The sequence below is a fragment of the Tachysurus fulvidraco genome, chromosome 25, assembly GCF_022655615.1.
Source record: "Tachysurus fulvidraco isolate hzauxx_2018 chromosome 25, HZAU_PFXX_2.0, whole genome shotgun sequence".
In the NCBI taxonomy this organism is placed as follows: Eukaryota; Metazoa; Chordata; class Actinopteri; order Siluriformes; family Bagridae; genus Tachysurus; species Tachysurus fulvidraco.
In genome coordinates, this window is record NC_062542.1 from 16030852 (window position 1) to 16055516 (window position 24665).

Here is a 24665-nt window from a genome sequence, read left to right on the forward strand (position 1 = left end):
CACGACTGAAACACTATACATGAAAGTGAAATGGCACAAATAACCCAAAAATAACATTATGATGTCATTGAACGCATTGAAGATTTTCAAACTTCATTTCGGTCTCGATTGGTACCTTTATTTTACCTGGAAAACACTCCATGCACTTTACATTACACGCGTACTCGGTGGTATAAATGGTTAACTTTATTTCTGAGAGACTATCCGAATTATTCCCCATCTAAATTATTTTGTCGTTATATTTCCATTTAATGTAAATATTTGTTTGCTTTTTTTTTCATTTTGGTTGGACGATTATTGGAAGTGGTAGAATATCATGATATCACATTTTTTCTGCTGGCTGTCACTGGTTCAGAATGTTGGACATTGTAGGATTTTTTGCCTGATATTTTAAGCAGCAGTCAGCACTTTGATTCACAGCCAATAAATAAGCTCTAAACACCGCAATCAACAGGCAAGTATGAGGAAATTCTTGTGAGACTCTCATATTAATCACCCTGATTTCCAGAGTCCACACACGGAGATGTCGGGGAATTAATGAATGGAATTATTCATAACTTGTATATCTCAGACTGCTCTTAATACACAGTGTTTTTGTAAGGATGAAGTAACAGTTTAGCTCCAGGCCACTAATTATGAAGCACTGTAAATGAGGTTAGGTAAGCTCCTCTGCCTAATTACTCTCCGTCTTACACAGTAAACCGCGGAGTGGTTAGAAAAAAGTTCTTCAATAGACAGGCCAATTACAGCATGGCGGTTTATTACAGAGTACAGTGACCACAAGAAAGGCAACTAATCGCCATGTAATTCTTCAGTATTCTTCATTATTGATAATAAAATTTATTTCACAAAAAAGGAATAGTATAAAAAATACAAGTATATATATACACACTGCATGTTTAGTTCACATATTTGATATATTTCACCTTTTTCTAAAAAAAAAAAAAAAGGCTACAGCCCGTAGGTTCAAGAGGAATGTCGTACATAGTTTATTATCATAGATTACACATAGTACATTTGTGTAATACATAATGTAATACAAGTTAAATAAGAGTTTTTTTATTATGACAGGAAAATTAAAACAGAAGTGTAAAACAGTTTATTAAGTTCCACTTAAAGACAAAGCACAGAGAAAAGAATGAATAATATATTTTAATTCACACACTGTCTTTCTTAAGTCCTTATGTTCAACAAATAATCAACTCATGTTAATAAAATATCAAAAACACAAAAACAGCCCTTACGATAAAGCTCAACTTCTTACAGGCATCATTTAATCCAGCTGCTGTCAATAAACCGATTGAAGACAGAGGCAGTGAAAGTGAAAGGCAAGACTCAGAGTGTCAGTGTGCTACAGCTCTGAATGTGGCATTATGACATTGTGACAGACAATTACTGTGGACTTGATCTTTTTGTGAGCACTCCGATCCACATGCACTCGTGATGAACTGTCTGTATGTGGGGTGCAGGCCATGGGAAATGTCTAAGGTCCACAAAGTTTCTTCTAGACGATTGCTCAGAGAGGTGTATGACTCTGAACTGTCATCTCTTGAACATCTGTAATTAGTCCCTCACTCAGGGGCTCTTCATGCTTCTCCATTTTACTGTGAAGAACAAAAAAACGACAGCCACTTATATAGAGGTTATATATGTTAAAAATATCACTCTCCTTATTATGAACAGAGAGGAAAATTTTATGGACAATAAATTTAATTCAATAAAACCTACATCATGAGTGCTTTTTACACATAATATTCTTTAACTTAACATTCAGGAATATTTGTATTAATTTGACACATTAAAGGTGACCTTATAGTTATTATCCACACTATTATACAGTCTCAAATACAAAAATACTTTTCTCTGTCAATGTGTTTCTTTTACTTGTGATGGTGTATGTTATTAAATCTAATATAATATATATAAATATAAATAAATATATATAAAAGGTGCAAAAAAAATTTTTTTTTAACTTGGTTATTGGGATTATTTAGCATTAGTTACTATCCAAATAATCAATCCATTGTTGCATTAAGATTACAAATAAAATCTAGGTCTATATTAAGTATTATCAGAAAGATATATAGGATTTATGAAGTCTTTTTTGTAATGAATTTCTATTCTATTATTTTGGCATTTGAGTGACAGATATTTTAATATATCTATCACACCTGCTAGTCGCTCATGGTGAAGTCGATCACATGCATTATCTGATTTCTATGAAGCTTGTCAGGGCACCTTCTCAATCAAACTATTGGAGATGCAGTGGTAGCAAAGCTCTTTCAATCGCAATGGGAATGAAATCGCTAAATCATTGGAGGACAGCAAGCGCAAATGGCATGTGGATCAACACCTGAATTTTTTGGGCAAGCCAGCCCAAATTAGCACTCTGGTACAGCTCTGGGACCTAGTACCTAAATGAATATGCTCTCAGGGGAGCAGGTAGATTTTCCAAAGTTAAACTGTAGCTCATACATACAGCTATTACAAACAGCAACAAAGTGAAGCAATCGATATCCTAAGGCTAGATGTAGAAGAGAAAGTTGTTTATTTGCATGGAGTGTTAAAAATATGAAATGCAACTTGATAAATAGCAGGTCATTTATCAATCAAGAGAGAGGAAGGAAGCAGGCTGCTAAATGGTGCATGTTTACGTTGATATTGTTTATACACATTTTTAGGTACACCTCATCATTTTGTTGAGAATATAAACAGTAAAGGGATAAAAATTCTAATGATAGAAATTCCATTTTGCTAGGAATTAAGAGGAATTGCTGCTGCTCTTTATACCTTACGCCTCCGCAGTCTGTCCGCACTGCGCCTGACCTCATTTTTATGGTGGGTCTCCCAGTCCAAAGCGGCTTCCTCTTCCCCAGAAAGCCAGCAGAGTTATAGGCAAAGGAATGTTGGGGGCCTAAGTGAAAGTCAGCTGGAATGAAAACAGAGTGAGTCCCACATCTTGTCATGATCCTTCAGTGTGTTTGATTACATGCTGATGACATGTAAGAACACCGATCGTACCGCATATGTTTAATACTAATCTGAAAAATGTTTAGAATAGAAAGCAAATATCTAATATTTCACCCAAATATTTCAAATGACACACACTGTAATTACATGTATTATAGCAGTCACTACATGTCTGTGTTCTGATTTTAGAAAGTAGTTTCTTTTATTATGAAACCACAGAAATCAGTCATAAAGGATTAAAAAGTACTGATGTCCATACCAGAAAAGGGATATGTGATTTGTCCCGTCGTTTTTCTACCATCTGTTATTCTCTTCCTGGCATCTTTTGAGGCTTTCCAGTTGATTAAGAACTGCCTGGACATTTCAGTGATGCCCTTCCCATCGAGTTCCTCTATGTATTAGAAATAAATATAAGAAACATATAAGAAACAACAAAGGTCAGATAAAAAAAAACAGTAATACTATCAAGACAATACAATTCTGTCAAATGTTTGACTATGGATTCCATGATTTTTAGGTTCAATGCTCTTACCCAGCCTTGTGCAAATGGTAATTAGTCTGTCTCTGTATTTGGGTTTATGGCAGACAGGATTTCCACTTAAATCCATTCGCTGCAACTGAGGCCACTGGCTAAACACTGTCTCCAATTCCTGAAAAGAGAACACTGAGTTTGTGCTTTGTTATCGTCTCTAATTTAACAGCATATTAAGTCTAGGTAAAATTGAACTGTTTCCCAAAATCAGCATTTTCAAAAAACCTTTAGTTAGCAGCTTTAGTTACTTATGAAAATAAAGGTATAAACAAGACACCAGCTTGCTTTAATAAATACTGTCACTCGGACTAACAAGTTCCCTGGGGCAGTAGCCCTCAAGCTTGTTGCCCACGGAGTATGTTTATCTAAAGACACATTAATCCATCGTGGAAATATGAATACTCTCTGGACACACTCTGATTGTTCGTTGCCTTCCTGTCTCAACCAAAGTGCTTCCACTTTTCAGTCCGCATGCAATCAAGTCTAGCGGGACCCCAGCGAGCGGCGCGCTCTCAGGCTTTGATAAATGATCGTGTCAGGGCCGTCACTCAGAGGGCTTGGCTGGGAACTGCCCAGCACCAAATTGCTCTCCCAAGCCGTATGAGCGCTGAATGCACCTCTGACTCGGGTCTCCTCCAGATCCACACTGTACTAATGATGGCCAGTTATGAACCTGTATTTGACCAGCACTTCGATTCCCCATTCACACTCGTCTGGCCACGCGCCACTAACAGCCTCTGCAGATTCCCATTTGTCACTCGGCTGACTGCTTGTCATAATCTCTTTTAAAAATCCATAATGTTTCCTCTGAATTCCCACTGAACTGTGCAAAGCAGGGATCGATCCTTTGGGCCCTGTCTATTCTGAATCAATACTAGCCAAGGGGTTGTATAAATTAAAGGAAATATCTGCTAAACATGAAAGCTCCCTTTGACACATGTATCACAATTATCTCAAGTGCTGCCTCCGAGGCCTGGCCTGAAGTTACTGCACAGCTATTCTACAAGGTTTTTGCATTCGTTCCCCATTTCTACAGCAGCAAGTCTTTCAGCCTATATACAGCAAACGATCGCAAAAAAACGAAAAGTTGCGTTTCATCCGCACTAGGGCCTCTTACAAGAGGAAATTAAATTTAATCTCTCACACAAATCTGCAGTTAGAGTGAGAAATGTGTGATGTGGAATAAAATAAGTTTAGTAAGGAAGGAGGAAAACTTGCGCTTGTTTAAGTTGTCAGTAAAGGTGGTCCCTGGAGACCTAACTCACTGATTTGTTGAATAATTTGAACCCTGTGTAAGTCTGTAGACTGGGAACTGCTGAGAGGATTTGCAGGATTATTTTTTACTACATCATTTAGTATTCATGCACGATAGTGGATAGAACTATCAAATAAACAATAAAATATTGTACTAAATGTAATATTCGGCATATAATGCAAGATTTTGTTTAATGAATTACTGCAATCTGTTCTGTCAGTTAGAAATAAACATGAAATAAAAAAAAAACTAAATATGAAATGTAATGTTACCTGTATGTCCGCTAACTGGTTGTCTGCAGCATATAAATGTGTCAGTTTGTTAAGAACGGACAGATCCAGTATCTCATCAATGTTGTTGTTGTTAATATTCAAAACACATAGCGACTCCTGCAAAGAACATGGAGTAACATGGACATCTTCATAAAATCTTAAAATGTCATCAAAACTTCTTTAGATATTTAACTTGCAAATAGCTACTTAGATAATATATAATTAAATATAAGGGTCTCCTGCAAAGGAAGAGTTTTGGGGGGAAAATCCGATGCATCTACACTCACAGCAATTCAGGTCATTATCAAAATAAACAAAATTGGTATATTTGCAGTTTGTTTACTGAAGACCAAGGCTGCAAATAGTTTCTAAAAGTTTATATACATATATTTTGAGGACCCTTAACATGGAGGCAGAGTCCAGATCTCCAGTGTGTGGGCAATGTTCAACGTAGAGTCCCTCACCGACAGGCTACTGACTGTGCGAGGGTCAAAGAGTAGCTTCTCTCCTGGTGGGAGTCTCTGCCCTTGGATGTGCAGCTCCTTCAGCTCTCTCAATTGCTCCAACCCTTCGACCAGTGTAATACTGTTTCCCCCCAGGAACCTGAAAAAATAAACAGCTCATGATTGGTTAACTGAAAATAATGCTGCACAGACTTTCATCAGGGTTTCATCAGCGTTTCAATCTTCATTATAACACAGAAGATTAAGCAGTACACTTACAGTTTGGAGAGCTTCTGCAAACAGGATAAATTCTCTATGTGAGTGAGCTTGTTGTTTTGCAGGTACAGGTGTTTAAGATTGGAAGCAAAATTCAGATTGCAGATGTGTGTAATTTGATTGTCATACAAGTATAGAACTGTGAGGTTTCTGCATATGGAAATATCATCCTGAGAAAAGAGATAACAGGCCAGAAAATCAGGTGAAAAAAATCTAATGCATAGAATTAAAACAATAATTAGTATTATTTTGTGTTCACATAGTAACTTACAATATCATCGATGTTTCTGTTTGAAAAGTTGAGATGTGTTAATTTCTTGAGATAATGTTGCATGGAAACATTTCTACTGGATTTAAGTCCCTTATTCGATCTGCCTATCAGATCTACAGTCAGGCGAACCATGTCAGCTGGGAGTTTAAGTGTGTTTCTGAAAAATAAGGTAGCTAATAAATGAACACAAATGAAGAGTAAGACTGAAAACCTAAACATACATTTTACTTGTGGCCTGATTAAACATGGGTTGTTATATTATTTGTATTAAAAAAATAAATACAAGCAGTGATTTATGTAGTAACATTACAACTATCATACTTATATAATCAGCTTTTGTTGACCCTGGGATCATTGTCAGGCTAAAAAGCAGCTAAAAGGCCAAAGGTGAATTAAACACTTGCTCCAAATGCGACCTGACCCAACATTATACAGAAGGCAGCTCTATACTCTATATTAAGAAAAACTAGCTCAATTCCCTTGAGGTTTGCATTATTTATCTCCATGACCCTGGGACATCTGCCTGATGTGTCTTTTTCCACAGTGTGTAGGTTAGAAAATCTGTAGAAAAGAACAAAATTCTCTGCACAAATTCAAGAGTGAGACTTCAGCAAAGGTCTAAGAGCTGCTCTGTGTCTAGAATGTGATTTGTCAAGCCAGAGAAAGAGGTGGATAATAATATATCCATCACAGTGTGACAGCGTGTCTCTGCTACACTTGATCTTAGAGTATGAGGTTATAAAGAGACACCATGTGAAATCGATCGGGAAAAAAAAAATCCTTCCTCTTTTCCCTTGAGGGAAGAAATAGAGAATTTAGCTAACTTAGCTAACATGAACACATGTCCATCTTAAACAAAAATATCACGTCCATCTTAAACAAAAAATATTACGACATGAAAAGCTTAAAGTGCAGCTATCTACCTACACATTGTAGATAAAAGTCTTACCTTTTCTTTTTTTCTATAATCTTTAATTAATCCAGTACAACACAAATTAGTTTAGCAGTTAGCTCATTTTCACCCGGACCGAACCGCGTTGTACACGGAAGTGTTGCCATGGAAACTAAACGCCTAGCGAGGCCTCGGCGTCGCATGCACGAGCTCATCTCGCTCACAGAGCACACGTGAGTCAATGATAATGGCCTAACTACATATATTAACTTTATTTACGCATGCAATTTCCTTCATAAAAAATGAATTGATTTCCACATTATTCATCCTTTCATATGCATGATGATTTTATCACATGAATCATTCTTTTTTTTCTCTCTCTCTCTCTCTACACGTGATCACACATTGTTCACATAATGTCATTCGTTTACTCAGTTTCACAAGAACAATTTCAGGGCATATGGTGGTGATTATACATCTCCCACATGTACAACATATGATCAAGTATAATATTTGTAATTTTTTCCAATACATGAAAGTAATACCATTTATATTTGTATAATAATGTCAGTTAAATGAAACGTGACATTACTTAAACATGCTTTTAAGTTTTTAAGCTCTAGATCAAACCCACGGAATTAAGTATAATTCCATCATGATGCCCATAACAACAATGCTAAACTCACCTGGCTTTGAGAAATATGATTTTATTATCCTTTATAAGAATCACATAAAAATCTGGACCTGTAGTAACTGAAGCACGTGTAGAAAATCTCTTCCAAAACACCAACAAATGATCAGGAACTTCAGCGTTTTTTTTATTTTCAGTCATTATTACTAAATATATTAAGGTATCATGATCTATAACAAACTTAAATGTTCCCAAGAAAAAAATTGTGGATAGATTGTAGGACTGGACAGAAAAGAATTGATTCAGTGCATTAGATTATTGCTTCAGTCAATATTAGAGGTATGAAAACAAACCATTTCCTGTACATTTAAATTCTCATTATTTTAGCACATGCACTTCCACTGTTGGCCATTACAAAGTATTTGGCTGCAATATAAGAGGCAGATTATTCCCCAAAAAATGTTGGTTTTCATGTGAAATCAGGCAGTGTTTATTTTTAGAACGACTGAGTTTTCATTTCAGACAGACCTCGGGTTCAGGGGCACACAGGCTGTGTACCTGAAGCTAATGATATATAGCAGTGGAGAAGGATTTGAATACGACTGTCAGAAGAGTGGGAAAAACAAGCAAGACATGTGTTCTAACAGAAACGTATGTTTTATGAAGGTAAAACATTGATTACTGCATTGATTTAAATAGCTGAAAGTGACACGGAGACTAAAAAAACTTACCCATCTTCTTCACATACCCTTTTCTGACTTTCATTCATTCTCATATTTCCCCTTTCTGATCCTCTCTCCTTCCTTCTTCCCTTTCTTATTTCTGTATTCCATTTTTCATATTTCATATCTTTTTTCTCATTCTCCCTCATTCCCATCTTCCCATGTCTTGTTCTCCATCTTTACATACTGCATCTTCCTTTCAATCATTCTCCACTCTGTCTTTTGTCCTTTCTCTTTATTTATACCTTTCTTTCCTTTGTCCTTGTTTCATGCTATTTTATTCATATTTATTCACCCTCCATTCTGTCACATTTCTTTTTTCCCCTTTCTTTTGTATGATCCAGAAAAGCTTTATTTCTTATTACTGTCCTTCTCTCCTATGTCTCACTCACATCTCCTACGGTTTCTTCTCTCTCATCTTTCTCCATTTTTAGAGGCTTATTTTGCCTTAAGTTTTAAGGTCCTTTCTGACTGAATATTTCCCCTTCATCTATATTTTGAGCTCTTTTTTTATTTCTCTGTCAAGACTTCAATCATTATTTCATTTCCCTTTCCATTCCCTCACTTTATCTCTCTCTCCTTCTATATCTCATCTCTCACTCTTTTCTCTTTCACTTCACATTGTTTTCTACATAATATTTCCTTCTCATCCTTCTTTCATATTTTGCCTCTTTATCGTACTCTTTATTTCTCTTTCTCTCATTTCTCTTGTGCTTCAGCTTTATCAACACTCTTCTTTGAGTTCTTCCTTCTTTTTTTATATTTTTCTTTTGGTCTTTTAAAGGTTTTAGTTATTTTACACCCCCTCCCTCTTTACTTATTACTTTTTTCTTTTCATTTATTTCTCCCTCTGTTTTCATGTTTCTCTCCTCTCTCATTCTTAATACTTTTTACTCTCCTTATTTACACTTATCCTTATTTCTTCCTCTTTCAATCGCCTTCCAATTTTCAGTTCATCACTGCCTCTCACTCTCTCTCTCTCTCACTGTGTGTGTGTGTGTGTGTGCATGTGTGTGTGTGTGTGTGTGTGTGTGTGTGTGTGTGTGTGTGTGTGTGTGTGCGTGTAGTCGTAAGCTCAGATTACATTCTGTAATAATGCGTATCATTCCTAATGGTAACGTTGGGGGAGTGGATGCAGTGACCCGTGTGTTGTTATATAACATTGGGGAATGAGCTTCCTGAGCCTGAGTGACTCGCTACCATTTATGCATGCAGAGCGCTTGGCTGGGAGGAAATGGAGCTCCACGACTGGCCACAGTTTTCTCCCCCTCTCTGTTCAGGCTGTCCTCCAGGGCAGCCAGCATGTTTCAGCCCCTTTACAACCAACTCTAGCTGAGAATATTCTGAGCTCCAAAGTAAACATCGGTGCTACCAAATATCTGAGGACCTACACAGGGTCATTTGTCCTAAAGGTGCCCGTCTAACAGGAACCCGGTGATATATAGCCATTCTTAATTAGTTATACTTATCACCCTGATGTCCTTTCTAAGTTGCTTTTTAAATAGATATTTCCCCCATCTATTTATTATTATTACGGTTTCTTTGAATTCCACAAATGAAGTGGAATTCCATCGTAATTTAAGGAGGCCTTCGTTAATACAAAGCACACTATATATGCAGCGAATACAGGCCATTTGGCGGACGTCCAATTTGTTAAAACAAAATTATAATTCGCTTTGGTCCAAGTTCCTCCTCATTTGAATTCTTATTTCTTTAAGTGAAGCATAAAAAATGCTCATGTGGTGATGATCACGAGCCTCATTTGTGATTCCCAATGTAAAATTAGCATTAGCACAATTATTTTCAGTGACTGATTTGGATAAATTTTTTAAAACTATAATAATAGGTAAGATTTCAAAGTTTTGTCTTAGACGCTTTTTCTTTTTTTTTTAAACAAAAAATACACATCGCCTAATCACAGTGTGCAGTGGTATAAAGTTTCAGAGCAATTTGTAAGCTCTGAAGCTGCCTGTACTCTCTGTTACCCCTTTGATCAGATTCAAATTATGTTATTTTCTGATCTATGATGTGATTCCCGGCTCAATAGAAACATTTTAAACGGTAATATATTTGGTATAATGCAATAGCTGTGAGTGTGACATCATTCTTTGATAAAGAAATCCATTACATTAAAAAATACATTACTGTTATTTGGGAATAGAACTATTGATTTTTTATAAATCTGCAGTACGTCCTGTGAAATGCGCAACCGTGTTTATCAGGTGAAAATCAGAAAATGTGTATTTCTACCTATTTTTAAATCAAATCATTTAATCCTCACTATTCAATGAAACCAACCATACATGAAAGTATGAAGTTTCCATCAGGAAAAATATATAGTCAGTTGTATGAATAGTATTACATTATTTTTCCAACTATATGCTTTAAAATGCGTTCAAATCTTAACACACAGCCCAGGTTGTGATGTTAAGAACAACAAAAAAAAATCATTAGCTGAAACTGGTGCCAGATCTGTTGTCTGTAAGAAACTACAGGATGTCAGGAGTGTCTGCAGAGACAGAGAGCAGACTCGGAGGCTGAATGGACGCAGTGTGTCGAGCTTCTGTTTCTGTGATGCATCACTGACGAGCCACAGCGTCCAGCTCAACCTCCTGAAGGACTGTGTACCGTGTGAAGACAACCTGCTCAGATCTGTCCTAGCCGAGACGTTTTCTGCAGCCCGGCTGGTGTTTACCTTTGGGCCAAAGCTGCCGTGAAGTATGTTATTCCATTATGTAATGCTATGACTGGTGAGAACTTCAATGACAGCTCGATTGGTTTTCTTGTAAGCCAGTGTATTCATGGTCTTTGTTAAAGTGTTAAAATCACACTCTGTGGCTGAGGCCCTGGAGCTTGGAAGGGGTCACTGCTATGTTTAAGTGAACCAAATGGAAAAATTCATTATTTCAAGTCATGTCTTTGGGTTTTATCCACATGTAAATGTTGTATGTCAGATCAAAGAACAACTTAAATATAAAATAAAAACTCTAAAAGCCATTTATAATATTTATTAATTTATGAACAAATGAAGACAAAGATCAGAGTGCCGGTTAAGCCATTGCTCAGTACACACTTTACACTTAGTTGGTGGACGTGTTCACTTGATTGAAGAGCTTATCTTTGATGACTTGGGACATTAAGCTGTGAATTGCTTCAATGGTTGTTTTGCAGCTGAGGACAAAATATAAGGGCTTTAGGTTTAATAGTGTCGCATTAATCAACATCAAAGATGGTAATGGTGATATTTTAGAAAACAAACATATGTATAAAACACACACACACACACACACACAGAGTTCAATACACTTTAGCCTCAGGGATTTATCATGGTACTATTTTGTAGTGGGTTTAATATAAAGTTTAATGATAATCTTAAGTCTATAATCAGGGCAAAAATGTAAAAACCTGACAATTATCTCTGATAACGACAACCAAAGAAAAAAATGAAACCTTTAAACCACAAAGCTTTGGACAAAAGGTTGGGTTAAAGAACATTAAAAGCCTTGTACATGTTTTAATCTCATTTACAAAAAAAAAATTAATAAAAATGTCACAGGCTTCATTATACAAACACTGTACATTTATTCCACTGAGAGTTATCACCTCACCTATCACGCGTGGCTTTGGCCAGTTTGTCCTCGGATTTCCTGTCGTGCGTGTCCAAGCCGAGCATGAAGCTTCCTCGTCCCAGCTGAGCCTCGGCCTGCTCCAGCTTTTCGGACAGATCGAACACCTGCCCCGTCGTGTAGTCCGCATTCTAAACACATCACAGACTGCAGCGTCATTCACAATTTCTCTACAATACTATCGATCTGACGACACACCATTTCATCTCTACTGTGAAATTCACCAATTTGTCCCAAAACGTTTCAAAGCCGCATATTCATGTATTGTTTGCCTCGTTGTGGTGAAGCGTTTCTGAAAGTGAGGCGGAACGTGAACAAATAAAAAGCCCCAAAGCCTCAGACGATCATGCCACTGACAAAATTTTCTCCAGAGGACCAAGCGGCTCTTGACAACTAGTCAATTTATTTTTGTTCAGCGTCTCAAGTGTCGGCTCTTTACATCGTTAAGTAAAGCTCGACACGAAACGTCGGAGCCGACAACGTCGACTCAATTTTGCCTCCGACGCTTTTCAGTACAGAAGAAAAAAATTATTTAGAACCACGACAGCGTGTAAATACATCACTTAATTGCGTTCTGTCTTTAAATACAGCCTCAAATAAGTCTTAAGTTTTCATGCCATTTAAAAAGCTAGAAATTATATTAAGCTAGTAATTACTCTTAAAACAGAAGAACGATACTCACAGTGAGTAGACTCGATGAGCTCAGCGTGTTAACCCAGTATTTATTCCAGAGGAGCTCGAGTAGTTTACGGTCCAGAGAAGACTTAAAATAAGTCACCTCTAGTGCATAGTACCTAATAAAAAAAAACAACAACAACAAAAAAACATTAATATGGTTGAATTTAAAAACTTTTGAAAAAGAAATGTATAGAATGTAAATATTATTATGCAGTTTACTGACCTTAATATATAGAAAAGCTTGTTAAAGCATAATTAATTCACAATTATTTTTTAAATGAATAAATAAAACATACTGTTTGCAGTGAACACCAAAGTCTTCAATTTTATTAAGAGGTATGGTCTGGTACTCAGACGGCCCCTCGTCTGGAGGTTTGTAGCCCTTATGATGAAAGATAAATACAATTATATATATATATTATTTTGACCTTTATGAAGCTTAATCAACTAATGAGTGTAATTAGGACTATATTGACCAGTGAAGTGAATAAATAGTGACATGTACAGTAATATACAATCATCCAAGTCACACAAGTGAAGGTTTTACATAATTCTATTTATATTACCTTAGGATATGTTCTAAAAGCTCCCAGATTGACTTTCCCTGCAGATATGGTACGTGTAGGATCAATCTGTCATGAAAAGCAAAGACGGGAATACAATTTGACTTATTTCAGTAAATTATAAACATTCAATTCATAAAGCAATCTAAGCCTGATAACTTAATAACTAAGTTATGAGCCAAATTCCTAATTATGATTTGTCCCTCTGCAATCCCCCTTAAGTGTAAATAACATACTGTATACTATTACAAAAGCAACAGCCATTAATCAGACGCCACCAGGAACGTCACTCGGGCTATTTGTATCCCAGGGTCGGTCATGGATCACTGCCACTGCTTCGGTGAAACCGTGTTTCATTTTGCCTTTTTTCTCCCCCAACTTCCTCTGTGTATATACTGATGTGAATGAGATCAGGAAAAATAATTCAGGAAAAATGCATAACAATATTTACCACCACTGCCACAAAGGGCTCCTGGAACTGTTGATTGAGCATCTGAGTGCTGACGTCGATCCCCGATAGCCAGCAGCCGTAACCAGGGTGACTGTGATACCATCCGATAGCGTTCTCCAATCGCCCCACCTGGAGGATAAAAAGCATTTGGCTTTATTGTGTTTATATTTCAGCGCTTATTCTAAAATTCCAGCAAAAAGAAAGATGGAGTATCTGTCACTGTACGAAACAAATCCCCAAGCCATAATCTCTCTCTCATTTCTAAATAAAGTTTTTTTAAAAAATAATTTCTCACATTAGCCACACCTAACTGGTCAAGTTCAGTGTTAATTCTGACCTGTACTCACACATAAAAGATCAATCCTGTGCCCTAATATTACTCTTCTGTACTGTCTCTGTTGTGTACACTGTAATAAATAACTACATATTTAAATAAATAAATAAATAAATAAATATTTAAAGGTCTAACAGTTTAGTACAAATAACACAGAAAATTATATAAGCCATAAATATTTGTTTTTTATTTGGACTGTCTTCTTATTTTATAGCCACCCCCCCAATACCCTTTTGCACCCTCATGAATAATTATGAGAAAAGTTGTAACTCTCCGAGTGAGCTTAAGTCATGTTAAGACAGTCCTTGCTAATGTTAATACTAGTAAGCATGCTAGCTCTAATAGGTAGACTGTAGATTTTTGGGGTGAAGCTTTGTTTACATGCAGAAGCTTTGTGCGCAATTACTAAAAAAAAAACAACAAATCTTATTAAACTCCATCAGCTTAACCTTTAGAGGCATGTTTCTTCATCTCTTTAGAGAACATTAGATATGAGAAGCAACAGATCATGGATGAATGCAAACAAATAAGGTATAGTAGTGACAGACACACAAGTAATATTGCATACATAAATTGTTTACACAATATTATTTAAATTCTATTTATATACATAATTGCAAAGTGAAACACTATCAACACTTTGCACCAAAAGCCTCGCAGCGGGTCGGATGAGCCACTAAAAGGCTCTTCAGTGCTTGTTATGTGTTCTGAGCTTGCAATAGTGCCCCTGTTTTACTGCATCTTCAGAAAACAGATATGTTGCACAGAGATTTTTATTTGGATAAGGTTACACACCTCAATGTCTACATAAATGTAATCTGATGATGTGCAAAGATGACGAGGGGTAAAGTGATGAGATGAGCTGCTCTACCTGTTTGGCGTTCTCTATATAAGCAGCCATGTACTCGTAGGCAGCAGCCTGAGCATTCACTCTGGTCTCGGTTCCTTCCACAGGCAGAGCAAAGCTGTCCATGATCATCATGGTCTCTCCGTCCACCTTCCCCAGCATGAGCCCCATCACCTCCAGGTTCCCACCGGAGCGAGCATGCATCACCATCTTCAGCAGGGCCAGCGCAGAGATCTTGCAGTATTTAAAGTAATGATGACTGAAATAAAAAAAGGACAAAAACTTTTTCTGCTTAACACGTGACTCAAAGTGTCACAGGAATGAAGCGTGTGACGTTCAGAGCAACATACAGACAATATGGAGGAGAAATAATTCAGCGTTGTACATTAATAAGGGATAAACAACAGACACATGATGTAAGAGTATGAAAGGAGAGAAAGAAAAAGAAAAAAGAAGAGAAAGGAATTCTGTAATTTTTATTTAACATGACATGCAGAGATTTGCTTGTCTCTCATCAGTCAAATAACATCACATACTGAGTAAATAGTGTATATTTAATATTCACTATATGACCAAAGGTTTGTGGACATCTATATAGATATAATATATTCACATTATTCATATTCTCATTTAAATATCATGAATATTACTCGTATGCTGTTTGTTTATTTAAATCAGTAATGTGTGTAAACAAGCCTGACCCCGACCTCTAGCCCAAGCTTATGCACTGATACTCAACTCTTTTGTCCAAGGTTTGGCTGCGAGGATTTCTTGCTGCTGTTTTTTGTCATATTTGTAGATCTCATCAATACTCTGAACTTCCTGGATGCTGTTCGAAAGCTCCCACGTCTTCTGAGCGACGTTACTCCCGGCCATAGCTAGCTAAGTTGTAAAGCTAAGTGCTAATGCTAAAGCTAACACTGCCTACAAATGCAGCTACTGTGCAGCTTGATGTTACTGATATGACACACAAAACGTCTTAGAGCTAAGTTACTGAACTAGTATGATGCTAGTTAACTGGTCTGTGAAATGGCAATAACTTTATAATTATCATTTATATAATCATTTAGCTTCAGCTAGCAGCGCCTGCTCCCTCTTCTTCTACGGAAAATTGCTTTAACAGGTTTTTTAGGTGCTTTTTAAGGTTGCCAGATCCTCATTAATCCTGTAATTTGGTGGTTCGATAACTTGAAGCATAAAAAAAACAAATGAATAAATACAAATAAATAACCGTATATTTTCAAACTTATACATAAAGTACTGATATTTCTTATGTTCTGTAAAGATGCTCTGAGACAATATCTATTGTTATAAGTACAAACATATGTATTCAAAGCGAATTGAATTTCCGAGTCATCGTTGAGGGGAATTTTACCCGAAGTGGCAACCTGTTAAACGACCTCAATACCAAAATAAGAATTAGAATAATAAAGAGCTCGTGCACACAAGGGATTTGTTTTAGTGTCATATGAAAATATTAAAAATAAGATAATAATTATGGAGATGGTAACAAATAAATATAAGGTAATAGAGGATGTAAAGGATCCAGAGTGATTTTCTGAGCCTTTTTCCTCACTCTGGATATATACTGTATATATAGCGCCCTCAGGTGGCTACAAGTGAAATATTTTTTTGCATTATAAAATAGATCTTTGATTAAATCCAAAAATAATTTAAAAGACATTAGCTTGATATTTGCTCTTTTCTATCCTACATCAAATGTCACGAGTGTGTATTTATGTCACACAAAACATATAGGAATACTGAAATATTTACAAAAGTTAAACAAAAGTTAAAAAATGACTCAGAGGGCAGAGGGTGTATTAGTGTATTATATCATGTTAATTACATTAATTAATTAATTCACCTGGCTAATCAGAACGATTCAGATGGGCTTTAATCTTTTTATGTATTATTTCTCTCTGGCTTCATTTATTTTGGTCAAAATGCGCCCTCTAGTGATGGAATTGTGTTTAATCTAAAATGCATCTGGGTATTTATATTAGATTTAATAATAAACACAAATACCTATATTTTATTCAAGCTATTTTACAATTATAAAAGAAGTAAGGAGAGAAATAAAAAGAGATAAAAAAAGCAATTCTGTAGTTTTCATTTAACATGAAATGCAGAGATTTGCTTCTCTCTCATCACTCAAATAACATCAAATACTGAGTAAATAATGTATAATATATTTAATATTCACTATATGACCGAAGGTTTGTGGACATCTATATAGACATATAATATATTTTGTATATTATTTCTTTCTGGCTTTATTTATTTTGGTCAAAATGCGCCCTCTAGTGATGGAATTGTATATATCCCAAAATGCATCTGGATATTTATATTAGATTTAATAATAAACATAAACAGCTATATTTTATTCAAGCTATATTACAATTATATCCCACATTTACACAAATACATACACGACACCACCCTATGTATACAAAGAGAATGTGCTAGCTATTAGCAGTCAATCTTTGTACTTCATTTCCCATCATCCTTTGAGAGATTGTTATGTTCTGACGTCATCCAGGAAGTGAAGAAGGGACGTTTATTGAAGCTGCTCTGGATAGTTAGCGAAAGTAAAGTGATTTTAAGTTCATTTCGCTTTATGAGTGTTATTTATTATGACTGTAAGACTGTGTGGATTTGTGCTGATGAGGTTTTATAAACCGTGCAGTGATATTATAGTGAAAGAAGCACGAAACAAACATTATATTAAAGGTAAAACTAAATGGCTAAAAACTAAATGACGTCATGTGCATAACATGTGGCGTTACAGAGGGTGCAGAAGGTCTTATAATCTACTCCAAATAGTGAGCATGTAAAGGGAGAAAGGGAGCCATTTGGGATTCGTTGGGTTTCTTAACCAGTTGTGAAAGTTACATGATCAAAATAACAGATTTAATGTCTGTGTGGACGAAAGAAGTGTTGTAGCTTCTAAAAAGCTGCTGTTGTCATATTCTACAGGACCAGATCGACAGACAGGATGAATATGATCACGTTCTTTATCGTTGGGCTTCTGGTCCATGTGGTCTTCTTCATCTCCATATTTGACATCTACTTCACCTCGCCCTTGGTTCATGGGATGAGACCTCAGCATGTGCCCTTACCGTCGCCCGCCAAGCGCCTGGTGCTCTTTGTAGCAGATGGACTGAGAGCAGACAGCATGTTTAAACCTGATGTAAACGGCACCATCAGGACACCCTATTTAAGGTAGACACTTCATCCATCCATCCATCCATCCATCCATCCATCTTTCCATCTATCTGTATTCTTTCATTATTCCTGTCCTTTCTATCTCCATCTCCATCAATCTACCTTCGGTTTGCTCTTGCCTCCTTCCTTCCTTCCTTCCTTCCTTCCTTCCTTTCTTCCTTCCTTCTTTTCTTTTTCCTTCCTTCCTTCCTTCCTTCCTTCCTTCCTTCCTTCCTACCTACAATAGGTCATTGTTGTGTGTTTATCACAATCAGGAGTGTAATCGAGGAGAGCGGTACATGGGGAGTGTCCCACACACGTGTACCGACAGAATCCCGTCCCGGACATGTAGCACTTATAGCAGGCTTTTACGAGGACGTCAGTGCTGTGGCTAAAGGTAATAATCTGATAATAATTTATGTATAATGTATCACTTACATATAAACATATAAATATATGTATGTATTTGTGTACATATAAATGTGTGTGTGTATGCACACGTATACAGGCTGGAAGGAGAATCCTGTGGAGTTTGACTCTGTGTTTAATGAAAGCCGGTATACATGGTGTTGGGGAAGTCCTGACATCCTGCCTATGTTTGCTAAAGGTAAATCAAGAGCGAACCACATGCACTTCCACGTTAGTAGTAAATGCAGCAGCTCTGTTTAATTCTGCGTTCGTTGTAGGAGCGAGTGGAGATCATGTGTACACTCACACTTATCCTGCTGCGATGGAGGACTTCGCCTCGAAAGACGCCTCCAAGCTGGATACCTGGGTGTTCGATCAAGTGAAGGTGTGTTAGAGTGGAGCTAGATGTGTGTGTATATGTATTAAAATGTGACTTAACAGAAAAACAACCTGAATTATAAACAGGGTTGTTTTTATCAGTCACAAAGCCTGATATGAAAGTCTTGAAACTACAAAACATGAAGAGAAGAGCTTGTACACGGTCAGCTTTAAAGCACCGATCACTACCGGGTGATGATGAAGACATTTAATATTAAAGGTATATATTCATATTTTGTCCTTTTTTTCATGCAGGACTTTCTCAGATCGTCCAAAGAGAACGAAACTCTCATGTCTCAGTTACATGAAGATAAGATTGTGTTTTTCCTTCATCTTTTGGGAATCGACACCAACGGACACGCCCACCGGCCCACGTCAAAGTAAGCTGTAAAACAGAGGTGAAGTATTTGGTGCACGTCGTGCTGATCGACACGCTCCTGACTTGACCCGTGTATTAGTTTCTATATTGCATAACATTTTAACGACTATGTACTCGAAAGACTTGTCCATCTTATGACATTATATGTGTGAATTAACCTCAAATTTTTACAGCCAGATTTTTAGTAAGACTCTATTGGTTAGCGTATAGAACCAAACACGACACAAGTGGCCCGGATGAAAATAAATACTGACATCGATTGTCACTTGATGCAGGCAATTAATACCATAGACTTTGTGAAATTGTGAAGTTTTATGGCACATAAATTTGTAAGAAGAGTTAAAATTAAGCATGTGATAAGAGAGTGTTATTGCATCAGTAAATATGAGAGCCAATCAAGTTGCAGGCTGCAGGCAGCGTAGCAAATTCGCAGAGCACGGATTTTCTCCATTGCGGTGAAAATTTAGGAACTCGAAGACATCACGACTTCCAGGTGGAATGATAACTTGCTTAATTTGGAGATCTTCCCTGTCTCCTACAAGGGAGTATCTGGATAACGTCGTCCTGGTTGACAGCGGAGTGGCTGAGATCGTTTCTGTGTTGGAGGAGTTTTTTGGGAACGACGGAAGGACTGCGTATGTTTTCACAGCCGATCACGGCATGACAAACTGGGGTAAGGTTCCGCTTTTTGTTTTCCGTTTGCCAGAGGAACCGGGACAGTTATATAAAATATCAGATGTGACATGGCAGCATTAAGAAGAAGACTTTATTTATTTATATATTTATTCTTAAAGCTCACAATGTGTCGTTTAGGGTCTCATGGAGCCAGTCATCCGTCAGAGACGCTCACTCCCTTGGTGGCTTGGGGAGCCGGGGTTCAGAGAGCTCAGAGAAACACCGCTTTACAGAACGATGATGAAGACTACAGCAGAGGTGTGTGTTCATCAGTTTTTACACTATATAGTGGCCGGTAGACCGGAGAGGACTGACTGTAACTGTGTGTTTGTGATGATCTCAGACTGGGGGCTGGAGACATACAGGAGGATCGATGTCAACCAGGTAGGACTCGATTTACACTTTGTCTTTATTCTAGATTTTCTTTTTGGGGAAAATTGTTTTTGATCTGTTTCGCCCGAACGCAGGCCGATATAGCGCCGCTCATGTCGTCTCTCATCGGAGTTCCCATTCCACTCAACTCTGTGGTAAGTTTGACATCTATTATTGCTCTTAAAATGTAGAGAATTTAGTAAGTGTTTATTTTTTTAGACTCGTTTGCTTCTTGTTTATCGGCCTTAACGAAGGGAACCCATACGCTGAATATCTGAAAAATAAAATAAACGGTGAGACTGATATATGACGTGTCTTTATGTCTATTTGTAGGGTGTCCTGCCACTCGAGTACCTCAATACCAGTCAGCATTTCAGAGCTGAAAGCATGTACGCAAACGCCGTTCAAATCCTGGAGCAATTCAAGGCCAGTTCCTCTTTGAATGTTATGGGTTTTATTTATTTATTTATTTATTTATTTATTTATCTATCTATCTATCTATCTATCTATCTATCTATCTATCTATCTATTTATTTATTTTTATATAAATTAGGTGAAAATGACACAGAAAAAGGAGACGACGTTGTCTTTTCTCTTCACGCCGTATCAGTGAGTAGATTGTTGGTCTTCTTAGGAGCGAGTTACACAACACACCATATAGTTTTCAGATACTTTATTAATTAATATCTCTTTACTGTTTCCTATTTAGACCTCTGACTGATTCTAAAATGGACCAGTTTGTGAGTCACACGAGATCTCTGATCAGGACAGGGCACTTTGATGAAGCTGTACGTACCAAACTTTACCCATTTTTCTTTCTCTGACACAAATATAAACATCTAAAGGTCCTTTTCTTGTCTCAGATTCATCAGTGTGACGTTCTGATCGATCAGGCCATGGAGGGATTGTCTTACTACCACACCTACGACCGTCTTTTCCTGGGCTTCAGCGTCGTCATGGGTTTCACCGGATGGACGTCTTACGTGGTTTTGGTCATCCTGAAGACTCACGCCGGCCTGCGCAAACCACCTGTGAGCAGAGACATGGTGAGATCAGATCCAGCAAAAATCTACACAGCTTTGCAAAACGGATGATGAACCGTTTAGAAGTATAATATTAAGCTTCATTTGTAAAAAAAAATAATGTATAATAACTCTCTCTGTACTGTTCTGGAAAAAAGTATTAGAGTATTAAAGGGGCGGTCAGCGTTTCACTGTTTAACATTTTCCACAAGAATTGAAATATTTGAAAGCAGTAAAAAAGAAAAAAATTCTAATGATTAATTTCTATTATTGGGGGCACGGTGGCTTAGTGGTTAGCACGTTCGCCTCACACCTCCAGCGTCGGGGGTTCGATTCCCGCCTCCGCCTTGTGTGTGTGTGGAGTTTGCATGTTCTCCCCGTGCCTCGGGGGTTTCCTCCGGGTACTCCGGTTTCCTCCCCTGGTCCAAAGACATGCATGGTAGGTTGATTGGCATCTCTGGAAAATTGTCCGTAGTGTGTGAGTGTGTGTGTGAGTGAATGAGAGTGTGTGTGTGTGTGCCCTGTGATGGGTTGGCACTCCGTCCAGGGTGTATCCTGCCTCGATGCCCGATGACGCCTGAGATAGGCACAGGCTCCCCGTGACCCGAGGTAGTTCGGTAGGAAATGAATGACTGAATGAATTTCTATTATTCATTTACAGCAGGACTTTTTTCTTTACAGCAGGACTTTTATTATATGTACACTATTAAGCATATATAGCTAATTGGAAATAATTTGGGATTCGGCTAAATGAACAGTGTTAAGGTGCTTTCAAGGAGAGTTTATATTCGTCGATTATTCTAAAACGACATGTTTCTGTGATCATCTGAGAAAAGGAAAATCTCCAGCAACCGAACGGTTTAAAAGATCAAGGAATAGAAGTAGACGGTATAAAGGTTTTAATCTTTTAAATGAGGTTTCATTATACAAAAGCATTTGTAACTGTAAACCAAAGTAGAGACTCGTGTTCTCTTCTTAGATGAAGTGTACGGAAAGTTTTAAACCTTTTACCATTAGAAAAACTTTTTTTTCCCTGTTTCCTTCCAGCTGGTTTAGTTAAATGAAGAAGTGACATCATTTAAACTTGGCTTAAAAAAAAATACACCAAATTTTTCTGAATCACCTGTCTGATACGTTTCCTGTGTCATTTCAGACGGCGGTGAGACGTCTGGGCCGGGTGTGTGTGTGTGTGGGTCTGCTGGTGTCTCTCTTCCTGTTTCTTCAGACAAGCTCTTTTACCTACTACATCTACTGCCTGCTGCCTGTCCCCGTGTGGTACGGCGTCCTTAAAGAGTGAGCTAACCTCGATGACGCGTCGTGTCTGCAGGCTCGGAGCGAATGAAAGCGTCTTCAAAGCCTTTAGTGAACATATCGGTCTGAACATGAGGTCACTACCTAATACATGAGAAAGCAGCTTTACTGCAGCAGTGATGTTTCGGCATCGATCACCGATCGATTTCCGATCACGCGTTTTTTTTACTAAATTAAAGTGGAGACGTCATCTGTATACAAACCGTTCGGATGTTTCTGGTAGAAGTCTATAACTAATGTCTTGTTCATGCTCTGGCTTTTAGATTTGGGATCCTTGTTGAGCTCATCAGATCAGTCTCTTCACTTCCCCTGAGCAAATGCTTTGGTTATTTAGTTCTAGTCACATTCGGGATAGAGCTACTGGTAAGTGGGAAAGATCACAGATACCTGTAAACCGGTTTCACTGGTTTTCTTAAAGCGTACGTTTCTTTTCCACCGATTCGTAGGTCGTGAGTTTTTTCTATCGTGCCGTGTTGACCCTGGGACTGATAGCGTTGGCGCTGTGGCCTTTCGTCTCAGGGCTTTATAAAAAATCCAAGGTGAGATATTAAAGCTGGTTTTCTATCACAATCACGTAGAAATTTTCCCTACTGCCAAACGTTACGTAAGGAATAAAACGCTTCGTGTCGTGATGTTACAGGAGCCGCGACCGTTACGTCTTATTCCTCTTATACTACAGCGTCACTTTACCGTTGATTCTTTTTTTATTCTATAACATGACACATCACACATTTTATTACACATTTATAGTTCTCTTACGTTGCGTGTATGTCATGTGTCGTGTCGTAGTTCAGGTCAGCGAGCTGGGTGTTGAGCTGCTTGTGTCTGGCGGCGTTTCCTTTGTTGCCCGTCGTCGGACGAGAACCCGACACCGACTACGTGTAAGATCCTGCACTCTCAAGACGACAAATTGGAAATTCTTATGTCCGTATTTCTTACGCCGTGTGTTTACGATCTTTTAATTCAGGGTGTGTGCCGGAGCCGTGACGGTGCTCACGTCGCTCTTCTACATCTTCTCACACAGACACACAGGAATGCATGCCAGAGATCATTGGCTGTTTATTGGCCAGGTTATTATTCATTTTTTCCACTCTTTCTGTAATGCATGCTTACACACACACACACACACACACACTCTCTTACACAATATTATCAAAAACATTTTTTATTCAGATCTAATCCCTGTGATTGTGCCACCGATAAACCCGCACACTAACGCTGCCGTGGTCATGTTTGCAGATGCTGCAGGTGGCGCTGTGCACATACGTGCTTTCCAGCACACACTCCAGTCTGCGACTCAAACAAGGCCTGTCGCTCTTCAATCAGCTCCTCAGCTGGACCACTCTGGGTTGGACAACTTTACATTTATACTTATTTACCTTTATGTGCGGAACGACAGGCCGTGAAGCGTGTAATAAAAAAAAATAAAAAAAATAAAAAAACATCGACGATCAGGAAGCGTGATAAGGAGGAGTTACTCTTCTCATCGATTATTTTGCAGAAACAGCTCATCCTGTGTCTTTTATTAACTAACTCAAATTAAATTAAAGAGTATTTTTATCACAATTTTTATCTAATAGAGAAACCACAAAGCGTAGACTCCTCTGTCCTGAGAGTTTTATCCGTGGTCGGAAACCGTCTGACACTGGAGACTCCTTCCTTACATGTTAAATAAACATCTCACAAGACATCAAAATATTAACAATATCTGTAATTTGTGCGTTATTTCTATAGAAAAGATTAGAGCTGGCTCTGGCTTGCTCATTAAATTTAAAATTAATTTTAATCTTTAAATGTGCGTATTCATTTACTTATTTTTCTTTTTTTTTTTTCATTTTTATTTATTTTTTATCTATCTATCTATCTATCTATCTATCTATCTATCTATCTATCTATCTATCTATCTATCTATCTATCTATCTATTTACTTACTTACTTATTTATGTTTCTATACTTCTGTAAAGCTGCTTTGAGACCATGTGAATTGTAAAAGCGCTATAGAAATAAATAGAATTTGAAAATATGTTTAATTTAGAACGAGGGAATTAATAGAAACCTGTGTTACTGTTATAGAGAAAAAAACCTGTTCTTCACAATGTCTCTCGGTGTCTAACCGAGTCTCCGTCTTCTAAAATCCGCTCTCTCTTTTA

At 37.5% G+C, this 24665-nt stretch overlaps 3 protein-coding genes and 1 long non-coding RNA gene across 7 annotated transcripts in view; 2 read left to right on the plus strand and 2 right to left on the minus strand.

Annotated features, from left to right (window-relative positions):
- Nucleotides 1–960: 960 nt before the first annotated feature.
- Nucleotides 961–7110, minus strand: ppp1r42 (protein phosphatase 1, regulatory subunit 42). The gene is made up of 9 exons (XM_027176343.2): nucleotides 6969–7110; nucleotides 6020–6176; nucleotides 5752–5918; nucleotides 5494–5632; nucleotides 5030–5146; nucleotides 3503–3620; nucleotides 3230–3361; nucleotides 2791–2929; nucleotides 961–1604 (listed from the first exon to the last, which is right to left on the minus strand). The coding sequence occupies exons 2-9, from the start codon at nucleotides 6149–6151 to the stop codon at nucleotides 1517–1519; spliced, it is 1032 nt and encodes a 343-aa protein (XP_027032144.1). The 5' UTR covers nucleotides 6152–6176; nucleotides 6969–7110; the 3' UTR covers nucleotides 961–1516.
- On the plus strand, nucleotides 7064–11382 carry LOC125140221. 2 transcript variants are annotated; one of them, XR_007139476.1, is made up of 3 exons: nucleotides 7064–7144; nucleotides 8065–8208; nucleotides 9480–11382. It is a non-coding gene; the product is annotated as an uncharacterized LOC125140221 (long non-coding RNA). The 2 variants fall into 2 exon arrangements; XR_007139475.1 differs by having other exon boundaries at nucleotides 8065–11382.
- On the minus strand, nucleotides 11258–15888 carry cops5 (COP9 signalosome subunit 5). The gene is made up of 8 exons (XM_027176353.2): nucleotides 15503–15888; nucleotides 14788–15022; nucleotides 13583–13711; nucleotides 13135–13200; nucleotides 12865–12950; nucleotides 12573–12684; nucleotides 11873–12021; nucleotides 11258–11435 (listed from the first exon to the last, which is right to left on the minus strand). Exons 1-8 carry the CDS (start codon nucleotides 15637–15639, stop codon nucleotides 11345–11347), a joined length of 1005 nt encoding a protein of 334 aa, XP_027032154.1. The 5' UTR covers nucleotides 15640–15888; the 3' UTR covers nucleotides 11258–11344.
- A 1383-nt stretch (nucleotides 15889–17271) lies between these two features.
- pign (phosphatidylinositol glycan anchor biosynthesis, class N) overlaps nucleotides 17272–24665 on the plus strand; it is a 14029-nt gene continuing 6635 nt past the window's right edge. For 2 of the 3 annotated variants that reach the window (XR_007139536.1, XM_027175936.2), the window contains exons 1-20: nucleotides 17272–17354; nucleotides 17743–17988; nucleotides 18246–18367; nucleotides 18479–18577; nucleotides 18657–18763; nucleotides 19012–19136; nucleotides 19678–19808; nucleotides 19949–20068; nucleotides 20154–20194; nucleotides 20278–20337; nucleotides 20516–20608; nucleotides 20736–20791; nucleotides 20892–20970; nucleotides 21046–21228; nucleotides 22358–22497; nucleotides 22779–22878; nucleotides 22962–23054; nucleotides 23305–23396; nucleotides 23483–23585; nucleotides 23755–23863. Coding sequence is in view for 2 of the 3 variants with exons in the window: in XM_027175936.2 (XP_027031737.1) it covers nucleotides 17762–17988; nucleotides 18246–18367; nucleotides 18479–18577; nucleotides 18657–18763; nucleotides 19012–19136; nucleotides 19678–19808; nucleotides 19949–20068; nucleotides 20154–20194; nucleotides 20278–20337; nucleotides 20516–20608; nucleotides 20736–20791; nucleotides 20892–20970; nucleotides 21046–21228; nucleotides 22358–22497; nucleotides 22779–22878; nucleotides 22962–23054; nucleotides 23305–23396; nucleotides 23483–23585; nucleotides 23755–23863 (2080 nt within the window). In the remaining variant the exon portion in view is untranslated. The other variant, XM_047808725.1, reaches the window with a different exon arrangement.